Here is a 24,430-nt window from a genome sequence, read left to right as displayed (position 1 = left end):
CTTCGGGCTCACTCGGCTAGGCTTCGGCTCCGCTTCGGGAGCGCTCGGCTCCGCTTCGGGCGCGCTCGGTTCCGCTTCGGCCCCACTCGGCCCCTATCGGTAGGGCCCGCCCGCCGCCAGGCGTCAGGTGGGAGCGCCGAGCTGTTCGCTCAGCCGCCCTGCGGGCGCGACGCCCCGCCGCGCCGGCCGAGCGATGCGCTCTGCAGAGCAGCTGAGCGAGCCTGTGCCGGGCCGCGGTGCGAGCGGTGAGCGAGGGGAGCGGGACCGGGAATGGGATGGGAATGGGGATGGGAATGGGAACGGGAATGGGAACGGGAACGGGAATGGGAACGGGAACGGGAACGGCGTCTCCGGCCTGCGAGGGGGTCGGCCATGTACTGAGCGGGCCCCGTTTGTCCTCATCCCTCCGTCTCAGCCTCGGTGTGGAGGATAATGGGGTCCCCTCAGCCCTGGGGGATCGGGTGTCCCGAGCTCCCCCAAATCCTCAGGGTTCGGGCTGGAATAGGGGTACTCATCTGCCCTCCCTCAGATATGCTCTGAAGGTGCTGAGCTCCCTCTCCCAGCCTTGAGATGTTGGGCCAGACTGGGGGTCCTGAACCTCCCCACAGATTCCACCTCCTTCCCCCTCCTCCTTGCCCCAAAACATACCCAATATCACCACGTTTGTCCTGGTGTGTCAAACAATGCCAATATTTAACTCTCATAAAGGTGAACTGGCAGTTTTACCTAAAAGCCTGTTTGTTCGTGTTTGCTGTTTCTTGCTGAAAGGGGATTTAAAGTTTTCCAGGTAGCCCTTGGATTTTTACAGCTTCCCATAAAGAATCCAAATCCAGGACAAAAAAAATCGTCGAATTAATAACTCTTCCCATGCTGTAGAGGTTTTTCCACGGTTCCAGTATTTCTGTGCAAGGTACTTCTGAGCAGGATTGGATATTAAATTTCAAAGAGACACTGGAGTTAGGTTTCCCAAGAGCCAAACCACACCAGGTCAGAGGGATCCCCCAAAACCAGAAATAATTGGAGACAGGAGCACTTGGCAGAGGAATGTGCCCTGCACACACGGATTTTCCTGTGGCACCTGTTTATTCCTGCTTTGGGTGACAATGGACTAATTGAACCTGTGGTTATTCCTATGTGCTCCTAAAGTTCCCTAGTGAGCAGCTCACTGGGAATCTCTCATTTTCCATATTTTTCAAAAAATGCTGAGGGTTCTATCCCATTATTAAATTTTGGCCTGTTCTAAAGGGCGGGAAAAATGACAGGAAACCGAAGTAGCCATAACATTTTAGGGGGGAAAAAAGGCATTATGGGATTTCTCACAAAAACATGAGTCCTGTGTTGGGATGGGAAATAAGAAATCTTAAAAAATTGCAGGGGCTAATGGATAGAAAAGATAGAAAAGGCTTCCTTTGCCTTTAGGGCTTTTGTGGCAAAAGGGGCTGGCATATGTTGTTTGAGGCTTTTTTTCCCCCCCCCCTGTGATTTTAACACACTGATTCTTTAGGCTCTGCAATTTTTAGGAGGAATTTCCATTTTAAATTGGGCTTAAGATGTCTTAGATCCACCCTCCTTCTTTCAGTAAAGATTAACATGTCGTGTAATGCACTTTATCCAACATAAAACTGGGCAAAAGCTCAGCATTCCTTTGCCAGAACTCTCGAATTCAGGTTTTTCTAGGAAAAACCTTGGAAGTACAGAAGCTCTTCCTCCAGTCAGTGGTGGTTTGGGGTTGGTCTTCCACTTCTCTTGTGCCTGTGATTTAAAACAAACACGTATCATAAACTTTCTTTAGAGGACAAAAAGAAATCCATCCAGTTAAATTGCTGAACTGTGTTCATTCTAAGCTTTATTTTTTTCCTTCTCTTTTTGGAATTTCAGGATTCCCCAGCATGTCTTCACTAACAGAGAAGGACAGACCAATTGTTCAGCTCTTGCTCAACACTGGCACTTGCCCACGATGTATTTTGAGGTTCTGCTGTGTGGGATCACAGACCCTTTACAGACATCCAGACAAGGTTTGACCTCTATATTCCTGGTTAGAATGTGGGAGCACATGGATGCAGTATCCTTTCCACTACCCTGGAGGAACCAGCTATGCTCCAAGCATTTTTGCCTCATTCTTCCTTCAGTAGAATTGGTAGTAGGATGCACCTGAAGAATTGCAGGGCACAGGTTAAGGATAAAGCTTCCTTTTTCACTCAAACACAGTGTCATTACACATCCTTTTTAGCTGACCTTAGTGCTGAAATTCAGTGTTGTTTAAATTTTTCCTGGCTGTGCATAATCTTTCTTGCCTTCTTTCTTATGCTTGGAACTCCTCGACTTGGTTTTTTGGCTCTTTGCTTTTTCTCTGTGTTGGTTCTTTGAGACCTGTCTCAAACATCTCCATTTGCTTGCTCTAATCCCTTGTCTTTATGCTGGTGTCTGTCTTGAACTTTGTTCAAGTTAAGACTCCCCAGAATTCATTTCTAACATTTTTCTTCCCTGTCCTTGTCCATTTTCTGTCAGTTATTTGAGGGGTGTTCATTGTGTGTGCCATTTTTTTATTCTTTTGCATCTCTACCTAATTTTCCTGTGAGTTGCAACAACACAGTAACTGCTGACTTTCTTACTGAGGACATTTTAATAAATCCTTCTTTCTGAACTGTGTCTTTACCTCTCATCCTTCCAGAAATTCAGAGACAAGCAGGTTCTTCTCCCTCCTCACCAGCACATCCTCTTAAGTTTTGAGTTCTTAGGTTCTTACTGTATGTATTTAATTTCACTCCCAACCTGTATCTGCTCTTATTTTCTTTTTATACCATACTAACCAGCTCTCTTCCTGGGCTAATGGAGTTAGAGAAATTAAATTCTAATCTAATCTAAATGACAAGAAGGCACTAAATGTCTATTTTCGTGGAATAGCAATGAGGCAAAAATAAATGTGTTTCTGCAAGTCAGGTCTGGAAAATGTTTTCGTTCTTGGATGGTAAATGAGTCTATTGAGCAACAGTTTCTCTGGACATTTCTGTTTTTTTAGAAAAATGCAGCTTGGAGCTGTTTAATTGTGTCTTCAAGATGTCTTTGGGAATAAATTCCAAGTTGTTAATTACATAAACTAAGGCTCAACTGGAATGCTTAGTGCTGCTTTATGGAATTGTGTTTGTCCAAGAGATAAAAACAACAGAATTGATTCCTGTGTTTGCGTTAGGATCTGATGAAGGATTTACGAGACTTCCTGAAAAAGAATCAAGAAGAAGAAGAAGGCACAGTTTGTTTGGAGGTGGTTGACCCACCTTGTAAGAGGATCAGACTGGAAGACACCGAAGAAGGTCCCGAGGATCTGAACCACAACGGAGCCCTCCCGCAGATTCCCTCGGAGAACGACGGGAATGCTGCCATGGAGAGCTCTGCTGGGAAGGTTTGCAACGTGTGTTTGGGAATCCTTCAGGAGTTCTGCGAGGCTGACTTTGTTAAAAGGGTAAATCCCTGTTCTTAGTCTTTTGGGGTCCTTTTTCTAGAGCTTGTGTATGTTGGGGCCCACAGTGTAGAGCTGATGGTTAAAACCCCATGCAGTTTTGGGGTGGTTATTTTTTTTTTTTTGAAAGGTATATTTTCTCTTTCTTTTGAAAGAAAAAAAACAAAAGACAAACCAAAACATTTACCTGTTTTGAGTATTTGAAGTGTAGGTGGCACCATCCCACTCCATCCTGCTCCTGGGCAGTGTTTGCACACCTGTAACATCTGTGTTGGCACCAGATTTTGCCCAGGCTTTGTCATAGTGTCACTTCTTTAAAAAAAAAACAGCAGTGCAGGTGCAATGGATTGACTGCAGGGAGCACACTTCCCTAAGAAAAGGATTAACTCATTCATGGTTACATGAATTTAGGAGATAACCTGAGGTTCCAAGGAAAACCTCAGTGTGAATAGTGACCTCTCTTCACTTTTTTTATGTGACAGGAAAACGAGGAGTCATCAGCTGCTGTTCTCTTAGCTCCATGTTTTTAATACAGCATGAACCTGTCTTTATGAAGGAATGAATAATATTTAGAGAGCCACAGAGGGAGAAGTTTTGGTGATAAAACAGATTGTGGGTATAGTACAGAAAAAGAGAGTTAGGAGAAACATCACCTCTGAGCACTCGGACTGCTCATGTGACAAACTGAAATATCAGCTAGAAAACTCCCACCTGCATTTGAGATGTTTAACAGGGTTTTAATAGGAAAGAATTTGGTTTAATAGCATCAATGTATCTAAAAATGGGACTAAACAGAAAGCAGAGTATATGGTTTCTGTTGTTGCAGTGCATTATGTTTCTTTTTTGTTGCCATGGGCAGAATATGTATCTTTGCACAGAAACACTTGTTTCTGAGTTACTCTTTTCAGTAGCAAGGGAAGATCTGGCAGCACTTGTTAGGGCACTGCAAAACCTAATTATTTTATATGTAAAGATGCTGATTTCACCTTGAAAGCTCAGAATTCCTCTCTAACATTCCCCAGAATCACTGACATTTTGGATGACTTCTCCATGTGTGTTGGCATCTTTGCCATCAGTTCTCACTGGCCCACTTTAAAATGTTAGATGTGTCTTTGGAATCCTACTTTATTTCCAGGGACAGACACGATTTTTCTCAAGGAATTAGTGCTGTGGATACCTGTTTGTTCTTGTCTTGTCCCAGGATCTTAGACATTTTTATTGTCCTAGAATTAATTTATCACTGCCATGAAGAAAGATGCTCAGAGTTGGCTATTCTTGTCTTTGGTCACTGTGGTGTAGATTTTTGGACACAGATTTCAATATACAATTGGTCTTGGCTTTAAAATAGTGAATTTGGTTATTTCATAGCCATAAGGGTACAGTTTATTAGTAACTTTTTCTTTACAGAACAAAAAAGCTTATATTTCACTGAGTGATTAGTGATTACTCTGGTTTGGATGTTCAGCATCTCTCTGAATGTGTGTTAACATGAATTAACAGTGACTGAATAAAGAATATCAACTCAGTGCCATTGCTATGGTTTAATATTAAACTCCTTCTCTTCCAGGTGTGCCAAAAAGTTAATTCTGCTGACTACCAGTTCACTAGTTTTGTATTTTCTGTGTCACTCCCCCCCCAGCTCTCTGTTAGGGAGGTAAGTAACTTAAAGAACTTCAACACATATTAAACAAAGTAACTGTGGAATGTACAAGCTGGAGGTGGTTTGATTTTTAATTGTTACTGCTTAAAAAAAAAAAAAACCAAAACCACATGCTGGAAGTGAAATCTGCTCTCCCCTTCCTTGTGGGTGAGTATTATTTTAATTAACAAAGGGTCTGAGTCACTTTGGTTTCCAGTTAGCCCAGGAGTTATTTTACAGCTGAAATCCTGAAAGGAGTTTGTTTAAACCCTCAGTGTATTGTTCCCTTTGGATGGCAGCCCTGTGGATCTTCCAGAGGTGGAACTGCACAGCTGGTGCCTTTCCAGAAATAAATGGTAATTGGTAGTGCAGAATACAACCAGAGGAATTTCAGGATGAACTTTTAAGTGTTCAGCATTTTAAATGATGGGAAAATAAATACTTTAATAATCACCCAGCTTGGGCATTGTTGGAAGTGTAGATTTGTAAATCTGAAGCTGTGAAACTACTGATTTTTATGGCAATTTTAATCAAACTCAAATTGCTTACATTTCATTCATTTAATTACAGTGGATAGTAATAATAAGAAAGAGTGTATACCCTGGTAATTTTTTTTAATTGAGGAATAATATTAAGCATAATATAACTTGACCAATAAAGCCCCAATTTTTGCTTAGTTGTCAGATGTTTTACAACATTCCCCTGCTTTCTGGTATGAAATGATGCAAAAATAGTGTTCTGAAAAGCAACATGTAAATTTTTATGATAGATGCTGTGGCAAGATGTGATAGAAGCTTCAGTGCACATGGCAGATTGTCTTGGATTTATATATAAACTTGTGGTGAGGTCTCTTCTGATCCCACACAGTTTGATTGGTTAAATAATTACTACACTTTTAGTGGTGATTTGTGCTGTGAGTTCTGGCGTTTTGGGCAAATGCCAGTGTGATAGCAATCATATATTCTGCTCCTAAGTCTTCTTGAACATAAGATTCTCTACTTCTCATCTTAAATTGAGCATAATTGGTGTGTTTGCTTCGTCTGCCACTGCCCCTGGTAAAATAAGACCAGAGCAAATCGCTTTGTGCTTTCTGGCTGGATGAACTGCCCTTATTGCCATTGGATCTTGTGGTCATACAATATGTCCAAAAAAGCACTTTCAGGCAAGGTGAGTGTGTGTATGCACGTGTGTGTGCCTCTGGTGCTCTGAGTTACTCCAGCTTTCTGCCTGGTGGAAGCTGAGATGTTCAGAAGGCACCTGGTGTTTGCCGGGGAGCCTCGGTAGAGGGTGGTGTTGCACTGCAGTTCAGGTGAGGGATGTTCTCACACTGTCCTTGTGTTCAAGCAAACCAACAGTCCTACGGTGCCTGGGACAGCCAAGGGAATAAAAGTTGTGCTGTGGGGCCAGAAGTGAAGAGATGGAGTGAAATGAGTGAGTAGGAAGCTCCCAAACCACATCTGTTCTCTTTGGAAGCAGTTCGGGTTCGACTGGGAGAAGGTTTGCATCAGGAGGTTCCTGCTGTCCATTCCATTCCATCCCTTCAGTCTTGCCAAGTGCTAAACCAGCTTTTTTTGTGCTCCAGCTGCAGGGGTGGGAGTGGGTGATGGTGGAGGAAGAACTTTAAAAATTTTTATTTATGACCTGTTTATCACTTAAAAAAAAAAAAGTGGTAAAAAAAATAATTGGTAAAAACAGTCCCTGTTCTACAGTTACAGAAAAGCAGCAATATGTCCAAATGTCTGAAAATATCAAAATCAAATATCAAAATATCTCTAAATACTACCTGTTGAAAAGAGGTTGTATGTTAAATCCTGCTTTTAATTCTTGGAACTGCTCTGTGCAAGAACGTGTGGAATCTTATCCTAAAAGGACACCCAAAGACAACCCCCCTCCCACTGCCCTTTGTGACACAGAGATTTTCTCCAACGTATTTTTAACCGAAAAAAATCAGAAACTGCCTTTTAATGTTACCTCCAACTCATTTAATGATGAGAGTTGTCGTCCTGCCAAGGATAAAAATGTACTGGAGGAGCTGAAAAAGAGCGGGACATAAAATTACCATTTGCACGGTATTTGTATCTGGGATGCACAGGAGCCTCTTTCCACAGGCAGGATATTTGCTTGGAATAAATCATAAACACAGGAGTCCCAAGTTTATGTCAGACAGCTCTATTAGAATATGAAGTGAGTGGTGCCCTTCAGAAGGGTGACTGAGCTCTGTGTGTTGCCTCAGTCCTGATCCATCATCCCGGTGCTTGCTCCAAGGACACGGATGCAAATAACATCTGCAGCCATCGCTCCCTGTAGGACTGGCTGTACCTCATCCTGGAATTCCCCATCTCCAAGCTCTTTTCTAATCGAGTGGAACAGTGCTGGGGCTGGGATTGCAACTGTTGCCACCGTGATCCCTCAGCCAGCAGCACAATAATATCCTGCAGCTTGGAATCAATACAGTGCCCGAGCTCCTGGATTTCAGGGATGCGTTTTCTGCTCGGCATTGCCCTGCAGGCTTGAGCTCTGTAATGAGCATTTGGCATTTTCCAACCACTCCACAAACATGAAGTAATTAGGAAGTAGAGGGATCTGATCCCCTGCTTCACGTGCAGCTGGGACAAAGTAGAGGGGTTTTGGAATTTGGGATCTTTTGGCCCCTGTGCTCTCAGTACCCTCATCTGTTGTGTCCTCTTAATTGAAGGGGAAAAACTAATTTCTTTAATTCTCTTTCAACTCGGAAAGTCAAGAGAGAGGAGGTGTAATTTTAGCAGAGCTGCTGACAGGCAGAAGTTTTGTCTGTCTTATAGTTGTACCCCTGGAAAAAAATGAAAAGGAGTGAGATGAGCCACCCTGCTGAGCACCAAACTTACTCCAAATCAAGGTGTGGCCGAGCCTTTTAAACTGCCGAATTCTAGGCCCCGCTCTGCGGTTGTCAAATTCTCTGGTTCAGAGTTACGTTCAAGGAATTTCAAGTGGAAGCTATTTTTGTTTATGGTTTTATCTGGGTTATTATGCAAACAAGATGACAATATGCTGGGAGTGAATCAGCCTTACTCACCCTGTCTGCAGCTGTGGGATAATGAATCACTGGATCTGAGCAAACACAGTCCCATCCACACAACTGCATTTGTGGGTTTGTGTATCGTGGACCTAACAGAGTTCATGTCCTCTCTCTGCCATCCCTTTTTTTTAGGGTCCCTTTATCCTTTTAGATGTACCAAAGGAAGGATAAGAGACTTTTGGGGGTTTTTTTTGATTGAGTTCCTCTATCAGCATGTAAAAGAGATCTATGGTGAGGTTCCTTCTGTTGTTGTTGCTTCATCATAGGAAGTTTTGAGGGGATTTTTTCTCTTTTTATTAATTGCTTCTTATTCATTATTAGTGAACTCAAGTGTTTGTACTAAAAGCTCCCTCTGATTTCTGGAATTATTCCTTCAGTCCCATATTCAGCCTGTCTCCTAAGCTAAGTGATGTGCTTTAAATAAGGGAGCAACTCTCAGACTTTGCAATTACTGTAAGACCAATTATGTCTTTTATTTTGTGTTTTTTATAATGGATGATAACTGAATTTGGGGGTTTATTAATTTCTATGTCAATCGTTTTCATATACAATTCATTTAAACAATTGCTTTTGCATTTTCTCTGTATGGTAAATAACTAATTACTTAAGCTAATTATGGTAAACAACTAATTACTTAAGTCTTTTTCTAGATATAAATTTTTATATTCAGATCTAGATATAAATACATTTAGGTTTCTATCTATATATAGATGTATCTCTATATAAATATTTAATTATCTATTATTATATTTTATTATGTATATTTTACTGTCTCTATAGTGTATGATTTATTAATTATATAGATGTAAAGTTATATCTATATATTAATATAGATATAAATGTTTTCTAGATATAATGTTTTTCTAGATATAAAGCAAGTTCCCAAGTGTTTAATGAAGCCTGATCTTTGTTTTTTTTAAAGCCAGGTAGGATTTGAGGTGAAGAGCAAAGTGATGTCTTACAGATAAAAAAAACACCAGTTCCATCTTTCCACTTCCGAAGCAAAAGCTACATTAAATTCTTAATACTTCCCTTTTGTCCTGAGTTTTTAAAACAGTTTTCCTCCTCAAATTGTTGGGAGTTTTGAGCCTTAATTTCACTTGCTTTTATTTCTTTTCTCTCTTCTCCCTGGGCGTGGCTGTGACTCCAGAGAGCTGCTTGGCTGGGGGTGAAGCAGGAGATGAGGTGAGTGGTGGCTTTTGGAGCTCCCATCCCACTTCTTCCAGATCTAGGGAAAGGAGAGCCACTCCTGCTGTTTTCCAGTGCAGTAGAAATTAAAAACTCCTTAATGCAGAAAATGCTAAGCAAGAAATTAATGTCGTAGTTTCAAGGTCAGGACAGTTGCTTTCACATCAAGGTGCTTCTGCTCACACTTGTGGAATATTAGACTCACTTCCTACGCCCTTGGCCAAGATTTTAATTTACTTTGTACCTTCACAATTAATCATAAGGAAATTCAGAACTGGGAGTTGCTGTTATTTTATTCATTTTTTAAAATTATTAATTCATTTTTCATCGTCCTTCCTTTTGCTGTCTGACAAGAACTCTTTCTATAGACACCATTTCTCTTTGTAAATAATGAGCAGGCAAGAAGTTGATTTTATAGTCCTGAAGTCAATTTTATAGTCCACATTTACCTGGTGCTTACAAAGAATAAGATGGCAGCTGTTTTTAATGTGGTTTTTATATTTTTATGCGGTTTGACCTTAATTGGTGTTTCTGATCTCTTTTGCTCTGTAAGTTCCCAAACAAGTGGTTTGAAATACATCTCTCTTTCTCATCTCTGGATGAGAAAGACTTTTGCAACTACCAGGAGGCTCTGGCATCAGTTTCCTCCTTTTCCACAGGAAAAAAAATGAATGTTTTACTTGGCACTAGTTATTTAAGTTCCTCTTGAAATATTCTATGTCATGTATTTACCTTTGACAGATCCCTGTGCAAGTTATTATTTCTTTGTGATTCAGGAATCTGGGCCTTTCCTTGGAAAAGGATGACATTGTTCAGCTGAAGGAAGCTTATAAGTGGATTATCCACCCCCAGTTGGCGGAAGAGTTGGGTGTCCCTGCTGATGGAAAGGTTTTGTATAAATAAAACACTTTTTCTCTGGTTTGTTTTTTTTTTTTTTCCTGTATGTGTGTGTGTATATATATATTTATACACTTACACATGCAGGGAAAATGAAAATATATCCCTTTTCCTTATTAACAGAAAATAAAGTTGCATTGCTCTTACAATCGCTGTAGGGAGAAGAAGGGGGGAAAATTCTTTTAACCAGAAATCTCCAAGTCAATCCTGAGGGAATACCTGCAACACCCCTAAGCAGACAGTAGAAATATTTTTTCAAACTGTTTTCAACTTGCAGATTCTGATTTATATTCTTAAAATATTTCTGAAATGCATTGACTGAGCATGACCCTGAGATCTGCCAGACAAATTCAGAAGCACCAGCATCCTGAATGTTAAAATTTCTGCAAAGGTGGCTAAAATTCCTGCTGGGGACAAGGCAGTCTGCAGGTTTTACTTGTCACCAGCCAAAGGGCTGACCCCAGGACTGGACTCTCAGTATTCTTAGTCTTTATGTTGATTTGTCTGCTTGCATAATAATTACAGATTGTCTTTTCCCAGGAGTGCTAATTGAAAGCATCCCCTTTTGTCTTAGTGAATCACAAATTGCTCCATTTCCTCTGAAGATGATCCAAGAAAAAATAAACTTCTTACCTACCAAGTTGGCAAAAGCTCTCCAACACTTGAGCCCTGAGCCACTGCAGACATCCCTGTACCATAAAAGTTGCTTTTCCAGCGCTCTTTATCTACGAGGCACTTGAATATTAGCCAATCTTTTCAATAGCCCTCTTGAGGTGTTCTGGTGTCTGAATAACCGAAGTAATGAGTGTTGTTTGCCCAAGGCCAAGGAGGGAATTGGGGGTAGAATTGAGATTACACTGGAGTTCCTGGGCTAGCTGTCAATCCATGAGGACACAGCTGCCTTTCCTTGCCCCAAGGCCATCCATCCAGTCATTGCAAAGGAAGCCCCTGACAAAATTTTACCGTGGTGACCTCAGGGTTTTTATCTTTATTCCACGCTCTCCCAGAAGGTTGGTGGAGTTTAGTGACCGTAATAGGCTTGGAGCACAGGCTGTCCCTGACTCAGCCCCCCGGTGTGGGGGTGTGCGGGTCACTCCAGGCTCTGAAGTGCTCTCAGACAATCTTTGGTGACTTCAGAAATGCAAATGCTACCGTGGCAAACGTTTGGAAGTCTTTAGATGGAGAATAAATGGGTCATTATCTCTTTTGTCTCTCTCTCTTTACTGTTTTCCTTTTTGTTTTCTTTTTGCTTGAGAATATCTTCCCTGTTTTTAAAAAAAAAAAACAAACACTATTACCGCGTTCTCGTTCTTTATTTTCTTTTTTTTTTTTTTAATTTAGAGTTTGTTTGAAGTCAGCGTGGTCTTTGCTCACCCAGAGACAGACGAGGAGTGCCGTTTCCTGTAAGTTTGATATAAATAACAAAAGATCTTTATCTAAATATTGCGCAACGTTGTTGGTTTGGATTTGTTGCAGATGCAGGTGTTTATAAACTAGGACGGGGCCTGCATCTAAACTTCCTCGTGCCCACAGAAAGTTGCAGAGCTTGAAGTTACATCATCTCTGGTTAATTCAGTTCTAATGCCAATAAACAAAGTCATCCAGGATTTGGATTGGAACTGGAAGGAGAACGTTGGGATAAGTTGTCCAGTTTCAACCCTTTTCAAAATCATTCCCTGGATCATTTTAAAAAAATAGATTCAAACCACATGAGGGAATCTTTCGAGGTCATGCTTAGGTTTTCCTGCTCCTGTAGGAGACACAGATGGGAGGGAAGGCTTGGAAATGTGTTAATCCAATTTAGCTGGTTGATTCAAACAAACAGAAGTTTTGGCCTGGCCCTGCAGGGCATCTGCTGTACACAAAGAAGCAAAATATTTCTGTGAATTTAGCTGCCATTTCATCTGATTTCTCAAAATCTGTGGTATGTTGTGGATAATTAGGTTCACTCTTCCTGTTTGCTGATGCTTCCTGGAAAACCTCAGTTTCACTCAGTTAACTTGCACCTGCTGCAGTTAAAATCTGAGCACAGAAAGAGGTTTGGCAGAGATGTCTCTGTCGAACAGCGAATTAATTTCTTGAGACCCGAGATTCCTTTTGCAGCCTCTATATATTTCCCTGATTTTGGGGAGGGGGGTTGAGGGAATGCTTGCTTGGGGATGGACCAGGCATTAGGAACAATGATTACCAGTGTCTGCTGAACATCTTTCCTTTCCAACTTCTTAACAGTGGGCAAAAGAGGGAGAAAATTGTAGGCCCAACCCACAGTTCTAAATAACAGTACCTGCAATCCTGTAAAAACTGAAATGTTTCTGGATCCTGCACCCTTTTGTTCTTATTTATTTAGTTTTACTCCATCAGTTCTTGTTCTCTGTGGTGCTCTTCCTTCCTCTGAAACCTCTCCACTCCTATTTCCAGCTCATCCTTCCATCCTTTTTGTGGCATTTCAGAAGGATGGATGTGGAGCACTTTAAGGTGCCAGTGTTAGTGCTGTAGAGGTGAAAGCTGTAAGGAAGCTCCATTCCACATTCCAATTACTCAGGTTTCTTCCCTGTGACCTGACAGTATCCCTTTATTTGCCTTCTCTTTTTAGGATACTTAAACAGCAATTAAGGTTTGAGACACTTTCCTGAAGTAACAGCACATTAATTTAATTACAGAGTCATTTCTGAGGTGTCAAGGCATCCCACAAATGTGAGAGGCTGGCTCTGGGCATGTTCTGAGGCAGTGCTTTGTTTTTGATGTAAATATGGGAAATTTGGCAATTGTCACAGTAGAAATGACACTCTTGGGTTTTATGGAAGCAAAGCAGGACTTTGTCTCAACCTGAAGAACACTTTTGGACGGGTTTTTCAAGTATGGCGCCCGCAGCTTCTCATGTCTCAAGCTGTTCCTACACAGCTGTGTGAAGAGTGGATGGGCTGAAATGACCCTTGGTTGCTCGTGGAACATTGAACTGGCTCTTGTTAGTTCACATTTGGAGATTTATGTTTAAGGGTAAGGCCATCCTGAAATTTTGGAAGAGGGCATTTGTGTTGCACACCGGCCTGGGAAGCAAGAGCTGCTTCCTCAGAGTCCAAAAGAGTTACAGAGGTGTTGAGAAGCACCAGCAAGAAATGATAAATTGGGTTGTAGGTTAGAAAACATCTCTGGCTTCATACATAGAAATCCAGAAATCCTCCTGCCTGCATACATAGAAATCCATTAATAGGAACAGCAACTTCCTCTGCAGTACCAAGAAAAGTGTTTCCCTGACCTGGCTTTCGCTTTCGTGAAACAACCGAGATTTTCCTTTTGAAGAGGCAAAACACCAATGGTGTTGAACACCTGGGGTTACTTTTTTGGTGATACATTGAATCTTCCCATCCAGAAGGGGTGGTTTGAATCTGGAGTTTGTAGTGGGCATTCTGGAAGAGCAGCAAGCACAGATTTCAAGATCGCAGCAAATCTTGCACAGAACGAAAATATTAATCGTGCCCTTTATCGAGAAAGATTGGAAAGGACTGAAAGCTAAACTTGTTGTGTGCTTTTCCACGGGTTTGTGTTGGTCAGGGCAGAAGAGACTTGCACCCTTTTGTCCAGGGATTCTCTCTGGATCAAGCAATGCACACCTTGCACTGTTTGTGGTTTAGGATTAAGTGAATTTTAAACTCTTGGAAGCAAGACCTTGGATATAGGTACAAAACCCATTTCCGTGCTGTGTTTGTGAGTCTGTCTGTTTATTTCTTTTTCTTAAGAGTAGCAGCTAATTTTCATTTCTGCATTTAGAGCCACAGCCTGTCCAGACTGTTTCAAACCAGCAAAGAACAAACAGGTAAGATCTCACCTTTTCTGTATTTCTTTTCTGACATCCAGAATTTCACAGCAGTGGCTACAACAAAGAACTTACCTGGGTATTCAGTCAGTGTTTAATGTCTGGTTTCCCTTCATCAGAAATCTCTCTAGTTTTCAGCTGTCTGAAAAATAAAGTTGTCTCCTTTATTCATTTCACATTTCTCACCTTAAGAAAACTGAGAGCTTGGTGCTTTTCTTCAGGTCGTGCATCTTCCAGGCTGTAATTTTAGGAATGGTCTCTGTAAATACCTCCCTTAAGATCTAGGAATTTGATTGTCATGCATTAGAAGTAGCATAAAAGATGATCCTCCAGCTCTCTGTGGGTGAAACAGTTCAGATGAGGCACATTGTGAAGATGAGACTCTGCAGCCAAAAGGGAAATACGTGATCACACTGCAGTTCCCATGTCCTCTGATGTGACTGAAAGCCATGAAATGGGCAGGATGGTTTTATCCTTCTGCCTCTGGAGGAGGGGAGGGAAGAAAAGGGGCCTTGCCACTTGTTGCAGGCCCTGAGCACACACACAGTCATTGGTGGAAAAGAGGACGAGGGATAAAAAACCAGTTGGAGAGAAGCCGATGTGAGTAGGACAGTTGATGTGATCAGAGGGAGAACAAGTGACTTCTATCAGAAGCCATTGCAAGGCCTTTTATTCATCCTGGAGAAGAGACTACCAACGTTTGGCAGAGGCAGGAACTGAGCCAGGAATTCTGCTGGTTCTACTCCACCCAAGCAATAAATGCAAGTCTTTTTTTTAGAAGGGTTGTATTGTTGTAACTCACCGCTTGCTGCATTGCTTCCCTTGAAAAAGGGGCAAATCCCACATGAGGAGCCAAACCAGCAGGGCCTGGCTGTTAAAACCACACAGGCAACAAAATGTGGGGGAATCTAAAGCAAAAATGAAGAGCCATCAGAGGTTTGTCCTCACAAAGAAGCTGGGCTTGAAGCTTCAAGGGCTGTGTTAGTCAGAGGAGTGGGGTAAGAACTGGGTTCTGAGGGAAAATTTCTGTGCTATCTGCTCTAGATAGTTATTTAAACCTGCTACCACTTTAAGGGTTTTCCAGTTCATCTGTTCCATGAGGAAGAGAAGTGCTATTAGCTCTGATTTATGCTTAGAAGGACAAAGAGCAGCTTTCCTGAAGGCACCCAGGAACTCTGTGTTAGAGCAGAGACTTGAATTGTCCCAAACAATGCCCCAGTATTTTCAACTTCTTTCCCCAAATCCCCAGTCCAGTTTGCAGAAAAAACACCATTAAATTGGAAATCCAGCAGCCAGGGGGCTGGGAGGAGAGGCTCAGGAACCTGGACTTCTTCATGTGGAAGGTTCTTCTCTTGGCGAGGAGAAAGCTTTTGGGAGGACCCAAATCAACTTTTGAACTTCAGAACCAGATACCTCCTCAACAGGCTTATTTCCAGAACTAGCTGCCTGCTGTCACTGAGATAAAAGCTGGGGCTTAACTCTTGAAAAAGAAGGTGATTTAGGTTTCTGGTCATGGATTTAGGATTCTGTTTTTAAACCAGTTTGCAAATTTGGATCTGGGCTCCCAAGTGAAAAAGCTCAACACTGTGTATATTTTAGTGCTTTTTTTCTCCCTTAGGCATATCCTTTCTCTGTTTTTCTTAGTTCTTGACTCATTTTTTTATTTCACTGTGCAGTCTGTTTTCACCAGAATGGCAGTTATAAAAGCCCTAGAGAAGATAAAAGAAGAGGATTTTCTCAAGTAAGTCTATACTGAAACTAGTTCTTAGTATTGTGCTTCTGTATAGAAAATAGGATGAGGAGGAAAATATTCTGTGGGTAAGTAGTGGTAGGGTGTCTATAAAAGAACTTTTGGTTGTTTAAATTCTGATGGTTTACTGGTTAAAATGTGTTTTCTGTTCTTCTGGTAATAGAAAATCATTCCTGATCTTTTAATTAAGGATTATTTTGAACCTTAGAGTTTGTAAGATAAGCAAGACTTCTGCCCATATTTCCAAAATGTCAGGAGTTGAGTTTTAATTAAACACCAAGAGCTGTAATATGGTAAAAATCACACACAGTGAGAAGCCATCATGTTTTGGTATTACGAGTAATTTTTTTTACTCTTTTTTTTTCTTTTTTATTTTTTAATACAGGCATTTTCCATGTCCCCCAAGTTCACCAAAGAACCTGTGTGATGCTCTGGAAATTCAGTGCAATAATGGTGCAGTTTTTGTGGCCGGTAAGGTGAATTTATTTGCTGCTGTGCCATCTTGAACAGAACTTTCTAACACTGCCATGAGAGCCAGAGATTCTTCTGTTTGTAAATTCCTGTAATTAAGTGTAAGAGGCAAAGAAACAAATCCAGCTCTACCCAAGAGTGGGTGGGTTTGAAAGGGGAAGGAAATGACAGATCCCCTCTTTATCACCTGCCTGCAGGAGCATCTGCCCTTCTCCCAGGCCTGTGTATAAACAACTTATTTAAACACATGCAAGCAGATTAAAAAAACCCCAACCTGTAATTTAAATCCAACACACTGTGTTTAAAAGGATGATAAAAATCCTGGCTACAGGAAAATGGAAAATGAAAAAATGCACAAGTGAGTGGCAGGTTGGTTGATGTTCTATGCGTACCCCCTTTTTTTTTTTTTTTTAATTACTGATTAGACAGATTTGTGGAATTCAAGATACCCAGTTCCTTTTAGCCTTTTCCAAACACACTGTTTTATTTTAGGTTGCTTTGTTGGATGGTTTTATCAGAATCCATCTGTATGAAGAGCAAGAGGGTTTGCTTTCTGCATGTCAGTTAATACTGGCTTTGTGATTTACAGTTTATATCTTGCTCCAACAACAACAAAAATCCAGGCAGGATTTTTTTTTAATTTTCAAAGAAATAAATCCAAAATGGGATTTATTGAGCACAGAGCAGTTATTTTGTTATTATTAAATGAGACAGGGTCTTAATTAGCAAGCACAGTTTCAGAGTTAACCTTGCCCTCTTGACCTTCCCTTTGGTGTTCAGTGATCACTTCCCACCTCAGCTCAGGGTTGTTTTTTTTTTTGAGGATTCAGGAGCTGTCAAACCGAGAAACACCTTCTGTGTTTTTTTTTTAAACCTCCTCTTGTTCAGATCAAGAGTTAAAATTCTTATCTTGTTCTCCTTTTTCCATTTTCTGGAAGGAGAATTTAGCAGTGAGAAGCTGCCTGTGAACGGTGAGTCACCTCCTTTCCTTGCCCCAGTGAAACCGTTACTCAGTTTCCCCATTTGTTTGCGTGGCTTTTTCTGCAAGAAGGAAACATCGTTCGAGATAGGAAAATATGATACAACCCCCCCAAAAAACTCGAGGTGTCAGAGGCACAGTGTAAAGCACAGAGCTGCTCTGAGCTCCTTTGCAAGGTTTCACGCGAATGAGGCCCTTGCTTTTGGGAATATTTTTCACTTCTTACCAAACCTGTCCATAAAAAAGGCTCCTGTTGGCCATCCAAGGCTTGTTCTTTGGTTGTAGCAGCCCTTGTGCCACGGAGGTGCCATGAGATCAGTCCAAGGATGCCAATCTCTTTACCTTCCTGACGTTCCTCCTAGTTTATCGTGGAGATTTTCTGCTCCTCACGTGGTTTTCCTTGGGAGCCAAAGCATTTTAGTTTGGATTTCTCTCCTTAAGCCTTCAGAAAGTGGCAGGACTTGGCTTGGAACCTGAACTACTCCATAAAGGAGGGTTATCCCTGAAGGTGAGACTGCAGCAACAGGCTCTCCAAGCCCACCTTTAAGTGGCCATCCTGGATACTGGAATTCTCCTGGATGAGGCCACAAGCATTCCGTAATGTTGCTGGAATGCTCTTCCACAAAACAAGTTTGAGCCTGTAAAGTCATTTCCACAAAGCTCCAATGAAGGTTAAATGTGTTAAAAGCTTTTGTCCCTTGGTTTAGAGGGATTACAGCTAACTCAGCTCTTTTTTTACAGGAAGGTACAACAAATATTCCAGGAATTTACCTCAGACCCCCTGGATTATTGATGGGGAGAGGAAGCTGGAATCTTCAGTGGAAGAATTAATTTCAGAGCATCTCATGGCTGAATTCAAAGCAGACAGTAAGTATTTAGAAGATCTCTTACCAGACATATTTTTCATCACTGCTAGAAGATTTTTTAGAAGAGTTTTCTTAGTACCCACCCACTTAATCCAAGAGTGTGAGGGGAAAAAAGCTATTATTTCTTTATCCCTCTCTTATCCTTCCAAGTCAAAGCTTGTAATTTTTTTTTTAGCTGTGATCTGTGAGTAATTAGATCCTTTTATCCTGCTAAAGTAGCTCCTCAGTTCATCTGATGATGCAAATATGTTGGTTTCATGTATAGCAGGGATTTTGCCCCACCAACCTTCTGATGGGCTGGTGATTCATAAAATGACTTGTATCAAGGAGGTTTTTTGCCACCAGCATTTTGTAACATCTGCCTGACTTTCAAGCCCTTCATGTCTCTTACCTTGATTCATTTCTTTTCTTCAGTGCACATAATGCCTATCCAGAGATTATCCAGATGAAATAATCACTGCCCATTGCTTGTGGAATTAAAAACAACAGAAAGCCCAAGGAAAAATTGCATTAAATATCAGTTTGGAGAACACCCTGCTGCTTCCCTCTCCTCCCAGTGGATGTGTTACTCTGGTTGGAGTATCTCATTCAGGCCAAGGAACTGGGAGTGCTCATCAAAAAACTTGTGAATAAACAGTAATATCCCAGATTTGTCCCTGAAGTGTTTGTAAAGGCAACTCTTGGAAGCAGATTTTGCAAACAAGTTTAGAAAGACATTATTTCACCTTTTAAAGCTGTAGACGGTACGAAAAATGTAAAATAAAAATCTCGCCTGCCTTGTTTAAATCTGTTACAGGCTTTAATTTTTCTTCCTCTGGAAGAGAAGATGTGGATGTGAGGACACTAGGAAATGGTAAGGCTTGGAAAATCCCTTGTGAAACGCAGAAACTAAGTGGTTGTGTGAGCTGGTTTTAATGGATCTTGCTGAATGCTAAGGCAGGCTTTGAAATTTTATCTCAGAAACATTTTAGTGATATTTATATATTTATTCCCAAAGACCAAACGCCGTCTCAGTGGCCTTGGCTGCGTGGAAAGGCAGAGCTGGTTGGGAGTATTTGATTTTATTCACTCCCTGCTTTGAAGCCCTTTCTGTCAGACTCATTCCTGTCTTGTTTGCTGTTGGATCCTTCTAATTCCCTCACTGTCCCTGTGGAGTAGGGGGAGCCTTATTTTCTTTTTCAGCTTGGGTCCTTTGGAAAGGTCAGCTGCTTTCCAATATGCTGGAGCTGCTGCAGCCAAAGGAGGAGGGCAAGAAAAAGTAAAAATGAGCAATTCCATGTTTCAGTTGCTGTCTGATTGCTGTGGCTCCTGGCATTGCTTGTGCTGGGGATTGTCCCTGGCCCCGAGCACAGAGAGAACAACTCTGGCAACAGATGTTGAGCTGAGGGAGCAGGGATTTAACATCCTCCTGCACCTGGGCATTGCTGTAGGTGACAGAAAATAAGCTAATTAACTTTTTTCTTATTTTATTTTTTAATTAGCACAGACTTGTACAAGAAGTCTTCTGGGAAGTCATAATTTGCACTCGCTGCCGAAACTGGGCTTTAGTAGCCAAAAAAAAAAAAGTCCCTCATTTCTTCTCCTTCCATCTGATGCCACATCCCTAAGCCCACAAGTCCTGTCCCTGTTTGTCTTAACAGCAGCCAGGCTTCACACCTCCCAGCCTTCCTGTGTAAATTCCCGTGTTCATTTAGAACACTCATGTTTTTGTGTTTTATGGCTGTGCCTGATGCCAGGAAGGCCCTTTGCAATCGAGCTGGTGAATCCTCGCAGGATCCACTTCACCGCGGAGGAAATGAAGAGGCTGCAGCAGGTAAATCATTTGCACCTCACAGAGCCCCGTGGAGCACGTGCTGCCTCTCCAGCCCAGCAGCTCTAACTGGTTCCTTTTGAAAATATAACAGGCAATTAATAACTCTTCAGACAAAATCCAGGTTCGAGACCTGCAGCTCGTCACCAGGTCAGTATTTCCCGGCGCTGCCGAGGGATTTCAGGGCGACACTTTGGGACTTGTGCAAGTGGTCTTGCTCACAGCCTGGGATAATTATGCTTGTGTTAAGTGAGTAATTAGTTTCTCTTGTGCAGAGAGGCAATTGGTCGTATGAAGGAAGGTGAGGAGGAGAAGACAAAGACCTATAGTGCCTTAATATGGACGGACAAAGCAATCCAGAGGGAAGACATCGCGCTCCTGGATGATATCAAGGTATCAGGAGCTCTTGTTGCTGATATAAATAGTACCTGTTCTGGTGCCCTAGGGAAGAGGTAAATACTTTTAAATACTATGATATCTCTTCCTCTGTGTTTGGTTTTTTTTATCAGGGTTTCTCTTGTTGTAGGGACTTCCATACCACCTTTTTTTTCCTTCACCACAGTCATCCAAGCAGGACAGCTGCCCAACTGTTGGCCAGGCCAACAAATACCTGTGTAATGTTCACCTTCCCAGACACCAAATAATCAAAATTAGTGGATGGCAGAGGAGGAAACCTGGCACCTGCATCCCTTCCTTTACCTTACACAGTGTTTTGTGTAAGCAGAAGTGGCAGAGCTTTTGTTCTGCTCTACAGCCGCTCTCCCGCGGCCACAACAATTCCAAGTTGGAAGTGCCGGTGACAAAGAGTGGTAAGAGGCCTTAGGAAGGCTCAGCACACTGTGGAATGAGAACTTTCTCCAGATGTTGGGCTGATGGAGAAGTGGGTTCAGTTGTTGTTGTGCTGCACCATTTCCTACAGCTCTTCCCCACGAACTCAAAGCAACTGCACACAGCTCAGGGAGACAACTGTTGGCTTTTCCTGGAGCTTCCCTCAATCCTGAAAAGTTGCCTTTCAAACTGCTGCATCTCCTTTGGGAAGGGAGTGGGGAATGAACTTCTGAAAAGACTGTTCTGAGATCTAATCTCATTTTTTTTCCCTCACTTTTATTTCTAGGGGGTTGGCTGTAGTTTAGACAAAGCATTTTGTGGGTGGGATTTTTTTTTTTTTCTCTAATTTGCCCTGAGGCTCTCGGCGAGCTGCTAAATCCTGGAGTCATTCCAGCAAAGGGCTATGGAGATTTCAAGGTTATTCCTCTGCATTTGTGATTCCATTAGTTTGTGTTCATGCGAGGCCTTGGAGATGGCTGTCCTTTCTCCTTTGATAAACTTGGAAAAAATGAGTCCTGTCTCAAGATTACTCAGGATAAAAAGATGGGAATGGTTCACAACACGTGTGACTCCTACAGGCTGTTCAGCGTGTTACATTTCACTCTCTCTTGTGGCAGGAATTAAAACTGGACCAGAAGACCCCTCTCCGTGTTCTGCACCGGCGGCCTCTGGCCGTGCGCTGCCGGATCATCCACACCATGAGCTCCGAGTACATCGACGAGCACCATTTCCGCCTGCACCTCAAGACTCAGGCAGGGACGTATCCTTGGCTGCCCTGGCACCAAACAGCTCCTGATTGGAGTCACTTGGCTGCCCTGGCACCAAACAGCTCCTGATTGGAGTCTCTGGGATCACGGGGAGTTTCCTGCTCGGATCCCTGCGGCGTTTTGGAATCCCTGCTCTCCAGCACTCATGTGTTGCTGCAGGATCTTTGCTTTGATATGGCACAGTTTCCACACCGAGGTTTTCACTTCCAAAGTGCCACCTGGTGTGGGTGGAGTTTTGTGTTGACCACTCACAGAATCACAGAGTATTCTGAGTTGGAAGGGACCCACAAGGACTATTGAGTCCAATGCCCTGATAGTTTAAATGCACGTGACAGCCATAGAAATGTCCTGGTTGAAAATACACTTTCTTAATTTAACTGATAACTTCTCACCTTAGAAAATCGGCTTTTCTGCAATATTGAATGCACTTCAATGCAGACCGTGGGTTGCTGCTACTTACAAGTTAAGAGTTTTGTCATAAAGTCACCCCTCACTTTGGAATAAATCAGAAGATAAAGGTCAGTGGTGCAGTTTTTGCCACTAGTCAGAAGCCAGGAATTAGGAGCTCTTTTAAAGCTTAACAAGATTTTTACTAAAAACTGTCTTAAGAGTAAAAAAACCACCTTTTTTTCCCCCCTTTTGCTTTCTTTGCTGTAAAATCCACCTCTCCTTAGCCAGTGTTTCCAGCTACATTAAAGAATTTGTGCATGGAGACTTTGGAAGAACAAAGCCCAATATTGGGTCCCTCCTGAACAGAACTGCTGACATTCTGGAGCTGGATGTGGAAGTAAGTTGTTTGCTATTTAACCTTCCTGGAAATTACTGAGGTGGTTGAATTTTTGAGATGCTTTCCACGGAATTGCTCCAAGTGGATCAACATTCCTTAGCACAGTTAATAGAAAAATTAATATTAATGCAAGAATACTGGTTTGTCCCACACTGCCACACGTGCCAGGCTTCCTCTTCCAAATTTGTGTCAGGGAGGGGTGGGAGGACACATTATGAATTAGATTTGGGGACAGGTGATGGTTTTCTACTCAAGCCTTGCCTGCACCACCCAATACCTGAATATTTCTGTGCCATCCATCCACTCGTGGTTTGTTTTCACACCGTGGCCGCCCAGCTGCAGGATGGGGAGAAGCTGGAGACAGTTCACGTTCCTAACAAACGGTTCTGGGCACTTTAGAAACACAGCCCAACATCCAGGGATGCTGCAAAAGGAGTTGTGACTCTTTTGATATGTGTAAAATATCAGCTCTGGTGATTTTTGCCTTTTTTTTTTCCTCCTCTTTCCTAGTCTGTTGACGTCGACTGGCCCCCGACCCTGGATAACTGACTTCCCAAGGGATGAGGAAGCAGCAGCTCATGACCAAACACTGTGCAGTGTTTCAGCCTGGGTGCAAAGGGTTTCCATGGAACACTTGGATCATGTTGATCTGCCAAAGGATACCCTGACTTTGAATCTACTTTGAACACTCTGGACCAGGTAGTGTTGGTTCAGTCTCTGGCCTTACTTTAATTTCTTCCACGCATAAAAAGATTTTGGGAAGCCAGTGCATTCCTGATAAATTATAGTTAAAGATAACCCTCCCTCAAGCCAGATTTCTTTTGAAATTCTTTTTATATTGGATGCTACAGCTTTCCTTTTCTGGATGCAGGTGGCACTGAGTTACCTGAAATCCCAACTCTTTCTGAGCACTGTTCCTGCAGGAAATCCCAAAAGCCAGGGAGACTGAAGCCAGCAGGACAGTGCTGGAGCAAGTCTCCTTGCTGGCTGCTTTTTGGTCAGGGTTAGTTTTAGAGATGGGCAGATTTATCTCACAAAGGGCAAAAACATTTTTCAGAGGAAACCTTTGCACTTAAAACCAAGTTTTTCTAATTTAAAAACATGGGCGACACTTCCTAGAAACAACAGCTGGGGCCTCGTGAGCTCTCCAGCCTGGCCACAGTCCTCTCCAGGAGCAGGAATTCCCCAGTGAGTCACCACATATAAAAAGATTGGGAACTCCTGGCAGTGGTGCATGATGGGGATCTAAAGAAAAACAGGAATACCAAAGAATCTCAAAGTGCAGGCAGACACAAAACCTACCTGAGGATGCTGGAATCCAGAGACAGGGATTAAAAAGCTTTGATTTAGCAGCATAACACAATTTTTCTAACACCTCACCTTGGATGGATGCCTGGAAGACTTAAACCTGCCTGGGATAGGGAAGATCTGAGGTTTTTAATTTGCTTATTTTAAATGTTTCCTACTTAGCACCACCTACATCTTTAGGAAGAGTCACTTTTATACCTGCATCACGTTAATCCATTAGGGAAGATGCTTCCCTGAAGTTCAGAAGAGAGTTAAACTATCAGCAAGAAATTAAGGTTTGGAATTTAAGGGCTCTTCATTAATTAACATTTTGGAAATAAAGAGCATAATATTTGCCAAGACCAACCACTGTTTGGGGACAGGGAGGATGACTGGGATGCCTTCCCTTTAATTCAGTGGTGCCAGGACCTCAGACCAGAACAGCTGCATGAGAACTTGAGCTGGAGGCTCTAAAACTATTCATAAATACATTTTTAAAGAGCTCCTAAAAAAAAATCATCTCGAAAAATTCTGCACTGCCTGTGCTGTGCTTTCCTAGCCCTCTGCAACACAAGTAATTCAGAAGCTCCTGTTTTTCTAACACAAAAATAATAGGAGCATGATTCAGACAGCAATATTATTTTTGGTTTTAATCTTATAGCCAATATGAGCAACAGATTCCAGGAGTAGTTCTCAGATAATAAGCTGTAGCCAGACAGGAAGTGTCATGAATGATGGAAAACTAAAGAAACCGAATTCAGAAAACAAACGAAAAGAGAATTTCAGTCTCACAACTGTGATTTCTTGAAACTCAGAGTGAGCTGAAATATGATTT

General features: G+C 42.1%; 1 protein-coding gene across 3 annotated transcripts; it reads left to right on the top strand.

Annotated features, from left to right (window-relative positions):
• The first annotated feature begins 173 nt into the window (after window positions 1–173).
• Window positions 174–24,365, top strand: PUS10 (pseudouridine synthase 10). Of its 3 annotated transcripts, none has more exons than XM_027653733.1 (18): window positions 174–245; window positions 1,879–2,015; window positions 3,191–3,460; window positions 5,025–5,111; window positions 9,302–9,336; window positions 10,116–10,227; window positions 11,578–11,639; window positions 14,005–14,050; window positions 15,727–15,791; window positions 16,186–16,271; window positions 17,992–18,117; window positions 18,913–18,969; window positions 19,853–19,929; window positions 20,021–20,076; window positions 20,202–20,319; window positions 21,372–21,514; window positions 22,209–22,308; window positions 22,819–24,365. In XM_027653733.1, exons 1-18 carry the CDS (start codon window positions 194–196, stop codon window positions 22,855–22,857), a joined length of 1,668 nt encoding a protein of 555 aa, XP_027509534.1. In that variant the 5' UTR covers window positions 174–193; the 3' UTR covers window positions 22,858–24,365. The 3 variants fall into 3 exon arrangements, with proteins under 3 accessions (XP_027509534.1, XP_027509535.1, XP_027509537.1); XM_027653734.1 differs by lacking the exon at window positions 174–245 and adding an exon at window positions 529–910; XM_027653736.1 differs by lacking the exons at window positions 174–245; window positions 1,879–2,015 and adding an exon at window positions 3,940–4,069 and having other exon boundaries at window positions 3,364–3,460.
• Window positions 24,366–24,430: the final 65 nt, after the last annotated feature.

This window comes from Corapipo altera, unplaced genomic scaffold (assembly GCF_003945725.1).
Source record: "Corapipo altera isolate COAL_440 unplaced genomic scaffold, ASM394572v1 70, whole genome shotgun sequence".
Classification (NCBI taxonomy): domain Eukaryota; kingdom Metazoa; phylum Chordata; class Aves; order Passeriformes; family Pipridae; genus Corapipo; species Corapipo altera.
The sequence above is the reverse complement of the archived record's forward strand: the minus strand, read 5'-3'. Positions and strand labels throughout refer to the sequence as shown.